We start from the raw sequence: 15583 nt of genomic DNA on the forward strand, positions 1-15583 counted from the left end.
GGGAGAATATCAAAGTGAGACTCTATATCTAAATTTTCTGTTGAGAAAAGAGGACGTACTCCACTTCAGATGGTCATGCCCATGCCAGCTTTTAAGACAGTTTAGACCCAAAGCATGTAGGTCTCTGAGTTCAAGGACAGCCAGAGGACGATGCTGAGATACTGCCTTAGCAAACAAAGAAGCAAAGAACAAAAAATAAAAATAAATAAAAAGAAAAAGAAAGAAAAAAAGAAAGGAGAAAAAGATATGTACCTAGAAATCTTGTCACATTATAGTAAAAGAGAATTGTGTGAATATTAAAGTGATAAAAATAGTGGTGATGACGGTTTTTAATAGGCATCACTTGCAATTTACTTCCATGTCTAAAATTCACCTATAAAAATACTATAACATATTTTTCAAATATTCAAACAGCTTGAAATCCCAAAATTATCCTATAAAAATACATACCATTAGATTTAGACAAAATTATTTTTAAATGGTGAATTTTTTAAGTACTAATAGGATAATTTTTTTCTTAGTTCTGTCAGTCAGTCTATGTTAGCACTGCTTTAAGAGAGAAGGTTACAGAGTCCACCTCAGAAATATCCCTTGCTGCACTTGCCAGGAGACCCACATGAAGATCAAGCTGTACATCAGCCACACTAGGTGGGAGGAGTTTCTGCTCTTTCTGAGTGGTGGAGGGAAAGGAAAGAGAGTGTGGAGAGGGGGGGGGGAGAGAGGGGGGAGACAGAGAGAGAGAGAGAGAGAGAGAGAGAGAGAGAGAGAGAGAGAGAGAGAGAGAGAGAGAGAGAGAGAGAGACTGACTGACTGACTAACTGGCTCCCAGAAACAGAAATCTCTAAATGCTGTTATTTTCTCAGATTAAAGGGTTGAGATGAAAGGTGTGCAACTCAGCTGTTCTGGTCTAAAGTCCTCTCCAGGCTGACGGATTCAAACTGGTTTCTTCTGCCTTCTGAGTGAATTGTTCTAGCTTGCTTCAAACTATTTCTGGAATTATGTTTGAATCTTCTGGCTCAATTCTCCTTCTCAGGCTTATTCTCTCTTTACCTGTATCTAGCTTTTTATCTCTGCATATGTATCAGTTTTCTTCACCATGTGCCTTGCTGTCATCCTTAGTTTCTTCATTAATAGAGTCATGCCTTTCATGTGAAAGGCTTCCCTATTCAGATTGGATCTTTATCAATTTTGATGGAACCCATAGCTTTTCATCACCTGTGGAAATATAGGCAAATCTTCTCCAAATTACCACATATGCTGACTTACATTTGATGTTAAAATATCTTTAAAGTATACAGATTGATCTGATTCAGTAATATTTTGTTGTGGTGGTGGTGGTGACGGTGGTGGTGATGGTGGTGGTTCTTCTTCTTCTTCTTTTTCTTCTTCTACTTCTACTACTACTTCTTCTTCTACAACCCAGTGTCTTTCAGAGTTCTGTTGAATGTTACAGTTTGCATCCAAGTGGTATTAAGTATATGTATGAAAATTTTAGTTATATATACCTTTTATGAATATAGATATAGCTATATATATATATATAAACTCTGTGTGTTTGTGTCATATATATAATTTTGCAAATCATTAAAATTGCTACAGAGTATAACAAGACTGACCTTTTACTGCCTTGTTAAGTTTTTCGTCTGCCATTAAAATTGAATTTGCTATAATTTGTGATAGCATATTTATTTTTTATTTTAAATTAAAAATAGTATAATTGAGCATAGCATTTGGAAGAGATACTTAGAAGTGCATATAAACTATTTTGTATATACTTGTGAAAAAATAACTGTAAAAAAGACGTGATTTTTTTTTTAATTTTTTATTAATTTATTCATATTACATCTCAGTGGTTACCCCATCCCTTGTATCCTCCCATTCCTTTCTCCCTCCCATTTTCCCCTTATTCCTCTCCCCTATGACTGTGCCTGAGGGGGACTTCCTCCCCCTGTATATGCTCATAGGGTATCAAGTCTCTTCTTGGTAGCCTGCTATCCTTCCTCTGAGTGCCACCAGGTCTCCCCATCCAGGGGACGTGGTCAAATATAAGGCACCAGAGTACGTGTGAAAGTCATACCCCACTCTCCACTCAACAGTGGAGAATGTCCTGTCCATTGGCTAGATCTGGGTAGGGGTTTAAAATTTACTGGGAGAGAGGGGAGGACTCTAGGTGAGAGAAGCATGGGAGAATGGCAAGGTAGAAGGATCCAGAAGGTCCTAGAAAGTTACAAGTAGAACATTATGATAGGCAGATTAGGGCACCAGCCTAACTATGGCACCAGCCAAGCACAATACAGGCTGTAAACTTCAAACCTGATTTTCTTAGTACCTTAATCTATGCACAATTCTCAGAGAGAGAGAGAGAGAGAGAGAGAGAGAGAGAGAGAGAGAGAGAGAGAGAGAGAGAGAGAGAGAGAGAGTATATAAACATAATTTGGTTTGACTATAATGATTTCTCATGCCAAAACTTTGTAATTAATTGGGCCTGGAGACTAAGACACCCTATGTGGTCTCGTACACACTGCTATTGGACAGTGCAACTATTGTGGTCATTTTTGCTTCCTCAATTTCTTTAATATTATTTTCTAATTAAAGTCTTTCTATGGCTAAGAGGCAATTGTTTATTTATAAATTGAAGTCACAAATCACTTGGAAGCCTCTAAACCTTTTAGCTTCTCTATCGATATTTTAATCATGAAACTCAAGCACCCACATGAGCAGATGAGCTAATGTAACATAACATTGTTGGCCAATGTTACCATTGGTATGCAAATCAATAAACATATTGTGATGCTGTTCAGTTCAGTGATCTATGTACAGGAAACAGACATAGCATATAGAGTGTTCTTGAAATACACATCAATTATAGTAAGAACTACTGTTGCATACATTTTAAAATGTATTTGCATTTTCTGTGTTATGTGCATAGATTAATTATACATAAAACATTAATAAATATATGAAGTTGCACATATTAATGAAATTCAAAGAGATTTCTCATATACACTGCATGTGATCATCAAATCAAATTAAATATAATTATATAATTATTTCAAATGTCTATCATTTTTAAATTTTATAACTTTAATAAAACTTTCTTCTACCCATTTGAAATTTGAAGCACATTAATTTATTATCTACAGTACCTCCCTCGCAATAGTGCAGCAGAGCATCTTGCTTCTGTGTAACAAAGAACTGAGTAAGGACTGATCAAACATTTCTGCTCACCACATCTCCATGCTTGTCATAAATACCCTTAAATCTTAAATTTTTTGTAAAGGGGAATTAGTTGGGATGACACATGTGTGTCAGATCATTCACTATTTATCTTTGTCACATCGCTTATTCCATTAAACGTAATGAACTCTGGGACTTGGTTTTTTTCAAACACAAGAATTTTAGTATTTTACAAAGCCTCTTAGTATTATACTGTCTATATACTCTACTCTCCCTTTCCATTTATTAGTTAATAAGTACTCCCTGCTTTAAACCTTTGCTATACTTCTGTTCAATCTTGATATTAATAGTGATTACTCCAGATTGAGAGGATTTCCCATGTTTCTTGGACTTGAAATTTCCCAACATTTTGATTATTTTGCTTAAGTAATCTTTGTGAGCATAATGGATTTAAGACATTTGTAGAACAGTCAAATTATGAAGGAATAGCAAATGTAAAACGTAACAAATATGGCTTTTGTCTCTGTAAACGCAAATGACATTGTCTTATTTTGCAGGTGCCTATGTACTCCAGGTCAAGGCCACGGATGCAGACGATCCCACCTATGGGAACAGTGCCAGAGTCGTTTACAGCATTCTTCAGGGTCAACCTTATTTCTCTATTGATCCCAAGACAGGTAACTTTTTAATGCGACACAACATTATCACCACTCACTCAGATATTTTAACTTTAGTTTAATCTTGGAATTAAAAGTTGTCTATTCCAATATGGCGGGAAAGAGTCAGGAATGATCTTTTGACAAAAAAGCAATTGTATGAATGCTGAAGAAATTCTTTTGATGAGATGTGTGTAAATATAACTGTTTACATCTGTACTTACAAGTTCCAAACTTCTTAGAAGTCCTTCGTCTTATTTAAAAATTTGAATTCTATTCTTTCATTCATCATTGTAAAACGCATATTTTCAATTTTGTTTGCATGTGAGATTTATAGGTTATGTTCAATTTTTTAAAACATGACTGAAAAGTACCTGCAATTTCTTCTGTTACTTGCATAAGTATTACAAAGGGTTGTTTTTGAGAAATGTAATAATATGCTTGCTGTAAGAGAAGCTGGTAATTTAAAAACTTGACACTCCATGAACATTGATATTTTTAAAATTGGTCCTCATTGGCAAGCACATGTCTTTTATAATTTTTGTTTGCTTGTTGGGTGAGGTTAATTTTATTTGTTTTTTTTTTTTTTTTTGAAACAAGTCTATAAATTAATTTCATATTTCAAAGCTAGCTATATTATAAGTAGTATATTAGGGATTTTAATGTATTTTTCCTTCCTGTTTTATTCATTAATTCCCCTTTCTTTTTTCTTTCTGAGGTGAGAGAGATGAGTCCCAGGGCCTGCATTTAGTAAGTCAGCATTTATCATTGAGCCAGGGGTGCCAGTGTTGGTCCTAATGAATGAAACAAAATTTCTCTTTCAGACTATCTGAATTTTAAAAGCTGATTTTTGTTAAGGAGACTTAACCTCTCTGACCAGTGAACAACATAGACATTACATGTCACAGTTAAACTGGGACTTGAGAATGATGTTTATTCTCTGTTGTATGTTAAAATAGATTCCAAAATTCAGGAACAGTCATAGGGGAGGGGAATAATGGGAAAATGGGGGGGGGGGAGGAATGGGAGGATACAAGGGATGGGATAAACATTGAGATGTAACAAGAATAAATTAATAAAAAAAATAATGTAAATAAATAAATAAATTAAAAACAAAACAAAACAAAACAAAACAAAAACAAAAACCCCAAGTAACTGTAAGCAGCCAGCTATTGCTTGCTGAGAGATCTCCAGGCACCGCAGCCTCTGTGTCTGTGGATTCCATACCCAAACACTCAATAATTTACAGATTGACAATATTTAGGGGGGAAAACTGCATTTGTACTAAACGCATAAACTTTTTCTTTTTTTTTTTTTTCTTTTGGTTTTTTGAGACAGATTTTTTTTGTGCCGCCTTGGCTGTCCTAGACTCACACTGTAGACTAGGCTGGCCTTGAACTCACAGGAATCCACCTGCCTCTCCCTCCAGAGTGCTGGGATTAAGGCATGCGCCACCACTGCCCGGCTGCATAAACTTTTTCCTTGTTGATATAGTGTAATGTGGGGAGCCATGCTAGAAAATCAGCCATGCTAGAAATCCTGTGCTTAGGCTGCACACTGTGACCTTTGAATTGTTGACCTTTGCTGAAGGAGGTCTTGTGTTTAGGCTATCTTTGGATTGTTTGCCTTTGAAAGAAATAAGGAAGTTCTTACAGGGAACTACTCAGAGGACTGTATTCTTGCCTGTGGGCTCGGGGGAAGTGAGACTGTAATAGAGCCTGTGGTGTCCTTGCTATATAAAGCAATAATAAAGTCAGTTGTAATAAAGTCAGCCTTGATCAGAAAAAAAAAAATTTGCATGCTATCTTAGTATAATGTAAAAATTCTAAACATAATACAGAAAATATTTTGGAAGCTGCTAACCTCTTCTTTTGGTTCACTCAGATAATTAAGTTTTACTCCTTCTCAAGTCTCTGATGGGCTTGAGACCAGATAATTTAGTCTTACAATTAATCTTAGTTGTTCAAGGGTTAAGATGTTTTTAGGTCTATATAGATGTTTGAAGTTAATAGAGATGAGATATGATAGATATTTATTTTCTTTCAAAAATTTAGGCTCACCAAGATAGGAAAGATGTATTCTTCAAGGCAGCCAAATACAAATAGCCAAATCACTATGAATGTAACATTTATATAATTCCTGATTGTTTTGTAGTTTATTTTATTCATGTGTAATAATATAAATGTATATTTAAAATTTTTTAAATAAAAATGCAGGAAATAACATTCTAACAAGCATTCAAATAAAAATCAAATGGTTTTATCCTATTTTTGATATTATAATATAAATACATTTCTCCCTTTCTTCCTTCCAAATCCTTTCATGAATTTTCCACATTCTTCTTCAAAGTCATTACCTCTTTTCTATTAATTCTTGTTATGTGCATATGCAAATATGCAAATATATATTCCTAAATATAACCAATTCAGTTCATATAATGTTACTTGTATGCATGCTTTTACGGCTTATTATTTGATACTTGGCAAGCAATTTTCATAGGGAAAAACCACCTTTTCCTCTCCCATCTTTCCTCAGTTCTTTATGTAAGATTGAGAACCATTGGTTTTTTTTCCATTCAGTTTGGCATGTTCTTTGGTAATATCATTGCTCAAATAAAAAAAAACAATAAAAGTATAGAATTGTATTTATTTTATTTACTTTGTGAATTTCTTTATTTTTTAAATTTTTTTATTAATTTATTCTTGTTACATCTCAATGTTTATCCCATCCCTGTATCTTTCCATTCTTCCCTCCCTCCCATTTTCCCATTATTCCCCTCTGCTATGACTGTTCCTGAGGGGGATTTCCTCCCCCCTGTATATTCTCATAGGGTATCAAGTCTCTTCTTGGCTACTTGCTGTCCTTCCTCTGAGTGCCACCAGGTCTCCCCCTCCAGGGGACATGGTCAAATGTGAGGCACCATAGTACGTGAGAAAGTCATATCCCACTCTCCACTCAACTGTGGAGAATGTCCTGTTCATTGACTAGATCTGGGTAGGGGTTTAAAGTTTACCTCCTGTATTGTCCTTGGCTGGTGCCTTAGTTTGAGCGGGACCCCTGGGCCCAAATCTGCCTATCAAAATCTTATATCTGCATACTAGCCCAAGGGGCAGGTCCCATGAAAGCCTTCACTTACTAGGAAACTGGAACAGAGGAGAGGACATCCTATTGGAACTCTAGATGAGAGAAGCATGGGAGAATAGCAAAGTAGAAGGATCCAGAGGGCCCTAGAAACCCAGTTTTGAATTTTATGTGAGCATATAAAGTGCATTGATAAGTTATAACATGCAACCCCTTGGTTTCTTCCCCTAGCCTCTCTATATTTCATTTGTCACCTACTTTTATAGGTGTGTCTCTCTCTGTCTCTCTAACTTTCTCTCTTTGTCTCTGTATTTTTCCGTTTCTTCACCGAGTTCACTTAATTATATCTGTATACACATTTGGGACTAGTCATTTCAAAATCTAATTTCTAATATTCTAGTAAAGTACAGATTAAGTAATGATTATCCACATGAAAATGTTAGAGAGAACACTAAAAAGACAACTGATGTGGTTCAACTAGTGTAGAATTGTGGAATTTTCAAAGATTCTGGTCAACTGAATGTACAGTTCTCTTCTCAGATAGTGTCACCCTAGTAAATCACCCTTTCAGATTTGTAAATCTGAACCTTCAGAGCAAGGCAAGCAGTTGATCCCTTCTGTAGCCCCATCAAGAGTAAAATATCATCAGAATATTTCTTCACTTTAAGACATCCTCTTAAAGTGGTAAATGAAGAGGGGAAAGGTAGGTATTCACGATCATCTTCCAGTGTATGCAAATGCGAAAATCTCAAAGAATATATTGTTAGAAAAATGTTTTAATATATAATATATCATTGTGTGTGGGGTGTGTATATCTGTGTGTGTGTGTTACACACATGTGCACATACATGCACATGCACATACCACAGTTTATGTGTGGAAGTCAGTGGAAAAGTTGTGTTTTTCTTCCAAAATGTAATGGTTCGGGATGGAACTAAGTCATTAGGCTTGACTGCAGGCACTTTTAATCTATAAGCCTTCTCTCTGGTCCACTTTACAAAATGTTTAAGAAAAAAGTAGTAGCATCTCTTTCAGCTAGACAGAGTATGAAAAACTGAAAGCCAGACTGCCCAATGTTTAAGTGATTTTGTGCTGGGGAAATCACTTTACAAGTTGTCTTTTCAAGAAACATGATAGAAAATATAGGAAGATGTACAGTATTATTATTTTAAAGAAATTTCTGAAATTCATACATATTTTCAGATTAAAAATAAAAAATTGGAGAGTAAAAGGTACTCTGTGGATGTAAAGTTGCTCAATATGTAAAGTCTCTCAGAAATAGAACAATAGGTAGAATACAAAGCTTGACAATGAAGCAAGCTCTTGTGAAGCATCTCTCTCTTCTCCTGGAATGCCTGTGTGCTATATTTTCATATAGATTTAAAGACCTGTTTCAACTTTACCTTAATGAAAACCATGACCACAAATGAAGATATTGACATTATCTGTTGCTTAGCTCCTTTTTAGTCCTTAAGGAACAGCCCTCAGAGACACAGAGTCAAGCATAAAGCACACTTGATGTGCATAGCTGTTGGTAGAGATAGAGAGTCCACATCTTGGAGTTGTGGGAAGAAATCTACAGAATGGGTGACTTACAAAAACTCACAATAAGTTTCCAAGAAAGACTGAAGTCTTAATAAGGGAAGAATTATGGTCAGTGAGACATTTGGAGGCTAAGTTTGACTAAAAAAATACATAGAATCAAGAAAATATGAATTTTAGAACATTAAATAAACTAAAATGATTGCTATCTTCCAAATAAAATCACACTTATAAAATTATGTGGGTAAAATTAAAAGCCTCTACATAATATGCAGGAATGTTAGATAAATACTAATGTGTAGAAAAGTGTTGTATTGCAGTTGAAAATGCATCTGTTTTATTGTTACATAATGTTGTATTTATTATTTCATATAAAACTTTTTATTTAGAGGTAAAGGTGAGTATCTTCTGGCATGGGCTACATAATAGATTTCATAAGAATTGATTTTCAGTGGAGACAGAATTCTTGCTGTAACAATGCCTCAGACCACTAGACAGGAAAAGAGTAGGTGATGAGGCACTTCATTGAGAGAATGAAAACTAGTTCTTCATGAACAAAAACCATTAAGAAGACTTTTTCTCAAATTTATAACCTTGTGGTTGATAAAAGCAAATCAAAAATCAAGGATAATTGCAATTTCTCAGAAATAGTCTCCATTTGTTCCAGCTATGTAGCTTCCTTTTATGATCCAGTTTGCTGTTATTAAATAAGAGGCATGAGAGCCAATAGTACCTACAATATGCCTATTTGAATTGCAGAAATCCTGTAAAACAATTATTGAAGGAAGAGGCTCATCAAACTTTTGGTGCTTAAATATTTAGAAAGCGATAAATGAACCCCTTATTTATTCAGTTGAAATGAGGAAATGGGCTATGTATTAATATTTCTCCCTGATATACGTTTCTAGTTCTACTTTTTCAGTGAACAATAGCAACCTTATATAAAGCTATAAATAGACATTAAGGTAAGATGAGGCAGCCTATTGAATAAACCAAAAAATATTTTTTATAAAGTTCTCTTATTTACAGCTTATTTGTCTTTAACAAAGAGTAATTTACTCTCTATATATTTATTCATTTTCTTTTCTTTAAACTATTATTCAGTGGTATTTTAAAGTCAAAATATGGTTGAATTTTCAATGTATCATACAATTATATCTCTAGTATTTTATGTGTATGTGACAATAAAACGTTATATAAAAGTTATTTTAGTTTAATTTCTTTTTGTGTGGCAAATAAAGATAAATAGAATGTTTTTGGAGTGTTCAGTTTTGAAAGGAAAATATTCAGTGAGTGAGATAGCTTAGGCTATATGGACCTATCATGGACCTTGCTGTTAAAACTTAGGAACTTCAGTTCCTAAGACACAAATAGTGGAAGAAAGAACTAATTCCACAATGTTGTCCTCTGACTTCCACACATAAACTGTGGCTTGCATAAACATGTATGCATATACACATGTTTTCACACACACATGCATATGAACTAAATGAGGAAAAGAATTAAAAGAAAAAATTATTTGTGAGTATGCATGCATCCAAGAAATTGTACAGCAGACATGAAAAAAGAAAGTAGTTGTTCTCAGTGAGGAAAACACTACTGATGGCTAAAGCAAGACATAAGAAGAAAGACTCTGTTGTTTTCATTTTCATATGTACATAAGTATAGAAAAGAGATTCTAATTGTTCCCCTTTATACTAAATGTGAAAATGCTGACAAGATGGAGTAGTGGATAAAATTGCTTCCTTTTAAGCCTAGACTGAAAACCCAAGTTTGATCTCTGGAACCCAATCTGTGGAAAAAGAGGACTATCAGGGCTTCCTGGAGAGTGTCACCTGACATCCACACACATGCTGTGGTATACACATCCTCTTTGATGCAACAAATATTTAATCAAATTAAAATGACTGTCTCATCACAACTTGAATTGGACATTACTGGATGTGTTATACAGAAAATGGAGTACATGATTTGTGCTTTATTTAATTACTGTTATTATTTTGGAAATTGTATATGTGTGTGATATGAGCACATGTATTTGTGCATAAGCATGTGGAGACCTGAGGTCCACATAGTATGGCTTCTCTGATTCTATTCCACAGTATTTATGAAGACAAAGTTGAATTAAAAAGTGCATCAATTCAACAGAAACATAGCCAGATTTCTCTCCGGTTCTTCTCTCTCTGACCTACCCAAGTGCTGGGATTCCAAGGTGTCTGCTGTGCTCACCCAACATTTTTGTGAATACTAGGAACCCCAATCCCATGAAAAGTGAATGACATGTACTTCTTCCACTGAGCCTCCTGCACAGCCCCTGCTTATTTTTATACACATTTACTTACGGCGTGCAGGCTGATGATGGGTACAGCTGGTAATTAAAATTTTCTGTCTCATATATAAAAATGAATTTGACATAAATATATGGATCTACAAAGATCCAAATCAAAGCTTTAATAGTAGAAGAATGTAGTCCACTAATAACGTATCCTGGAAAAAAAATTTTTTTTCTCTTGCTTTTCTTCTTTCTCTCCCCCACCCCCCATCTCCCTTCTTCTTTCCCATTACTTTTCTCTTGGTATGTACAGTTTCATTAATGGAGATGAAAAAAAAAACAGAGATATAGCTAATATTGAGAAAAGTTATATGTGTATTGAAAATGAATTAACGTTAATGTAGTGAAGTGAGTAAAAATAATTCTTGATCATTGATATGATAAGTGAGCAAAGGCAAGTATCCAAAACAGGCATATTTCTAGAAATTTGAACATAGCCTTTCATGTACCTGCCACCTAGTGTAAGGCATATAAGATAACCACCCTGATACATACAGTTTAAAAGTCTTAGTTTTAGAAAATTTGATAATAAAATATCAGAGGCCCAAACTGAAGAGAAGACAGATTGAATCAAAATGGTGTCAGTCCCAATTCATGAATAAAACATTAGAACCAAAAAGTGGCGGATATCTTTTCTTATACTATTTCCTGCCAAGTGCCAGACACAATCTCAGATTGCAGCTCAATATGCATTAGAAAGAATATAGCAATGGGCAAGTAGATGGCAGCAAACACAGATCCATGGGTGTAAGCTGGGATGCCGATGTGCATGTTATATACTGTTTTGATGGCTGGTAGTTTATTATTCCTACATGTGGCTTATTAAGATATAGCATACTACTACCGAAGTCACGTGTGATTAATAAAGGTTATTCAATATTTACCTCCTACAATCTTTGACTACCTAATGAAATTTGGTTTAAAATTAATTAATTCAATTTCCAGTGATACTAAAATTCTTATAATGGATGAATAGAAACATAAGGTGGTTCTTATGCTTAGAATGGAAATGACTGCCATATGTAAATATGCATATGTCATATAAGATCCAAGACATAAGATCAGTTCCTTCATTCATCCAGTCACTGAGTTATTCAAACATGTAATGATTAACATAAGATATATCATGAAAGTGGATTAATTTTATAGTAGGAGTCTCAAAGGCCCCGCAATAATAGAATGTAATGACAGCTAAGGGATATTCCTAAAGGACAAGACAGATTATGTAAAAGACATATTTCATGTATTTTTAATTAAGTGGATTATTACTGTAAAAAGTAAAGAATGGAGATTACAATATTAGTTTTTGGAATTATGTACTCAGCTCAGTTTATCTACCTAATTTATTCCATCTGTACATTATGATAAAGGTTTTAGCAATTTCTCCATCTCAGCACAGACTGGAATACATAAATGAGATCTAACTTAGTTGCTTTGGGAAGAAATAACCTTGATTTTGAGGTATAATGTCATTTTCTTGTCTTTCTCATAACTATGTTTTAAGTTGTGGGTGTTAAAAACAAAAAACAAAAAACAAAAAATCTAAGTTACATTCCAACTTTAAGGTAGTTGAATTATTTTTAAGTTCTTGAAAAATTATTTTATTAAGTGTTTCATTGCTATTAAATTTAGACCTTACCATCTTCTTCTATTTCGTCTAATTGAGTGAGGAGAAGCAGTCTGTTTGTGATAACTGATTTTGTTTTATTGTGTTCCCCCAAAGGTGTAATTAGGACAGCCTTGCCCAACATGGACAGAGAAGTCAAAGAGGAGTACCAGGTTCTCATTCAAGCGAAGGACATGGGCGGACAACTCGGTGGCCTAGCTGGAACTACAGTTGTCAACATTACCCTCACTGATGTCAATGACAACCCACCTCGATTCCCAAAAAGTATGTCAGCATCCTGCTAAGCACGTTTGCAAAGTCATCTAGAAAGGACTGCCTACCCTGTGATGGTTTTTTGTTTTGTTTTGTTTTCTTCTCACAGAATATACCTTAATAATGGTTTCCCCTCCCTCTACTCCTCACCACTCTTCCCCATCTCTCCTCCCATCCAGATCCATACTCTTCCCATCTTAAGTAAAAGAGCGCAGGCTTTTAAAGGATGATAATAAACTAAAAATTTAAAAAAAAACTATACCACATCATATTTTCATGCTATGAAAATGAAAATATCTCTAAATACTATCCATCTTTAGGAAAGGGGTTATGTTGGAAAAAAAAAAACCAAATCACATGTTTTTTAAATTTAATCGTGCTTAGTAATATACTAATAAAATTGTCCATAATTGTGTAATCACACCTATACTATTAAAGTGAATAACAATTCCATTCTAACGATGGGGTAATGTATTGCCATAATAGTTTGATAACTAAAAAATTAATTTAAAGGTGCAAAATATGAGATAAGATATGACTATATACATATATTATTATTATCCACATATATCATTATACATATATATTATATTATACCATTGTCATATATGGATTTTGGGATTTGTCTTAGCAAATACATCAATTCAACCACTTTTAGATATTTAGTCTCTGTTATGATGTTATTATGAACATTACTCCCATTCTGATATTTGTCTCATTTTAGATGTGCAATAGGTGAGAACTGCTTTACTCTGGGATAATGGAGTGAGTCTCACCTATTTCTGCTCTATAAATGTGTCCCTTATTGAAAATGGCGCTTTTCACTCATACTTCATTCAGTTTCCTCTTCAGAATTACATTCAACACGAGTTGATGCCTATTCATTTTCTGATGTATTTGCAACGATTATTTCTGTGTTTAACAGAATTAGAATACTAAGGTTGGGTGATTTCATTCCTGGTTTTATAGGAAGCACCATTTAATCATTATGTATTTTGTTGGCTAATTATTTTTAAATAAAGTGAAATGCAAAATGTTTTTCTCTTTATACTAGTATGAACATTTCTATGCTTACCTAAGAGTTTACATTATTTTGGCACTATTTCTCTAATTAGATGATTTATTCTTTTTCATTCTTTCTGCATTTTATTGCATTGTCACAGCTTCTTTTAAATATCTGTATGTATTTTATTTCTGTAAATTATTTTGTTCATGATCAATAAGAGTCTAGTAGTCTAATATTAGGAATGGCCATTAGAAATCATAGTACTTTAATGCACACTAATTAGCTCTATTTCGCTGTCCATTACATATACATATTTCAAACTGCCAGGACATCTATGATAATGATGTATAACTTCTTTTTTTTTTTTTTTTCTTTCTGGTAAGAAATGTCGTTTTTTTTTTTTTTTATTAATTTATTCTTGTTACATCTCAATGTTTATCCCATCCCTTGTATCCTCCCATTCCCCACCCCCCATTTTCCCATTATTCCCCTCCCCTATGACTGTTCCTGAGGGTGATCACCTCCCGCTATATATTCTCATAGGGTATCAAGTCTCTTCTTGGCTACCTGCTGTCCTTCCTCTGAGTGCCATCAGGTCTCCCCCTCCAGGGGACATGGTCAAATGGGAGGCACCATAGTACGTGAGAAAGTCATATCACACTCTCCACTCAACTGTGGAGAATATTCTGACCATTGGCTAGATCTGGGAAGGGGTTTAAAGTTTACCTCCTATATTGTCCTTGGCTGGTGCCTTAGTTTGAGCGGGACCCCTGGGCCCAAATCTGCCTATCATATTGTTCTACTTGTAGGTTTCTAGGACCCTCTGTATCCTTTTATTTTGCTATTCTCCCATGCATCTCTCATTTAGAGTCCCAATAGGATGCCTTCCCCTCTGTCCCAGTTTCCTGGTAAGTGAAGGCTTTCGTGGGACATGCCCCTTGGGCTAGTATGCAGATGTAAGTGAGTATATACCATTTGAGTCTTTCTGCTTCTGGGTTAACTCACTCATTATGATCATTTCTAGCTCAATCCATTTATCCACAAATTTCGGGAATTCCTTATTTTTAATAGCTGAGTAGTATTCCATAGTGTATATGTACCACAGTTTCTTTATCCACTCTTCTACTGTGGGACACTTAGGCTGTTTCCATGTTCTGGCTATTATGAATAAGGCTACTGTGAACATGGTTGAGCAAAGTTTCTTGTTGTGTGCTGAAGCATCTTCTGGGTATATTCCAAGGGTCTTGAGGAAGCCCTATTCCCATTTTTCTGAGATAGCACCAGATAGACTTCCAAAGTGGCTGTACTAGTTTGCATTGCCACCAGCAATGAAGGAGTGTTCCTCTCTCCCCACATCCTCGCCAGCATGTGGTGTCGCTTGAGTTTTTGATCTTAGCCATTCTGATGAGTGTAAGATAAAATCTCAGAGTTGTCTTGATTTGCATTTCCCTGATGACTAAGGAGGTTGAGCATTTCTTTAAGTGTTTCTCAGCCATTTGATATTCCTCTGTTGAGAATTCTCTGTTTAGTTCCAAGCCCCATTTCTCAATTGGGTTATTTGGTTTGGTGGTGTTTAATTTCTTGAGTTCTTTATATATTTTGGATATTAGACCTTTGTCAGATGTAGGGTTGGTGAAGATCTTTTCCCAGTCTGTAGGCTGTCGCTTTGTTCTCTTGACAGTGTCTCCTGTCTTACAGAAGCTTCTCAGCCTCATGAGGTCCCATTTATTAATGGTTGACATTAAGTCCTGGGCTGTTGGTGTTCTGTTCAGAAAGTTGTCTCCTGTGCCAATATGTTCCAGGCTCTTTCCCACTTTTTCCTCTAAGTGGCTTAGTGTCTCTGGATTTAATGCAATCCCTATCAAAATACCTACACAATTTTTTAAAGACATTAAAAGTTCAATTCTGAA

The 15583-nt window shown here is 34.9% G+C and overlaps 1 protein-coding gene across 1 annotated transcript in view; it reads left to right on the forward strand.

Moving 5' to 3' along the window:
• The window catches only part of Cdh12 (cadherin 12), a 293116-nt gene that overhangs the window by 199490 nt on the left and 78043 nt on the right, over positions 1-15583 (forward strand). Inside the window, exons 3-4 of the mRNA XM_051150994.1 lie at positions 3735-3854; positions 12512-12679. Coding sequence (XP_051006951.1) covers positions 3735-3854; positions 12512-12679 — 288 coding nt within the window. The remainder of the gene's footprint in view (positions 1-3734; positions 3855-12511; positions 12680-15583) is intronic.

Source organism: Acomys russatus, chromosome 9 (genome assembly GCF_903995435.1).
Source record: "Acomys russatus chromosome 9, mAcoRus1.1, whole genome shotgun sequence".
Taxonomy (NCBI): Eukaryota; Metazoa; Chordata; class Mammalia; order Rodentia; family Muridae; genus Acomys; species Acomys russatus.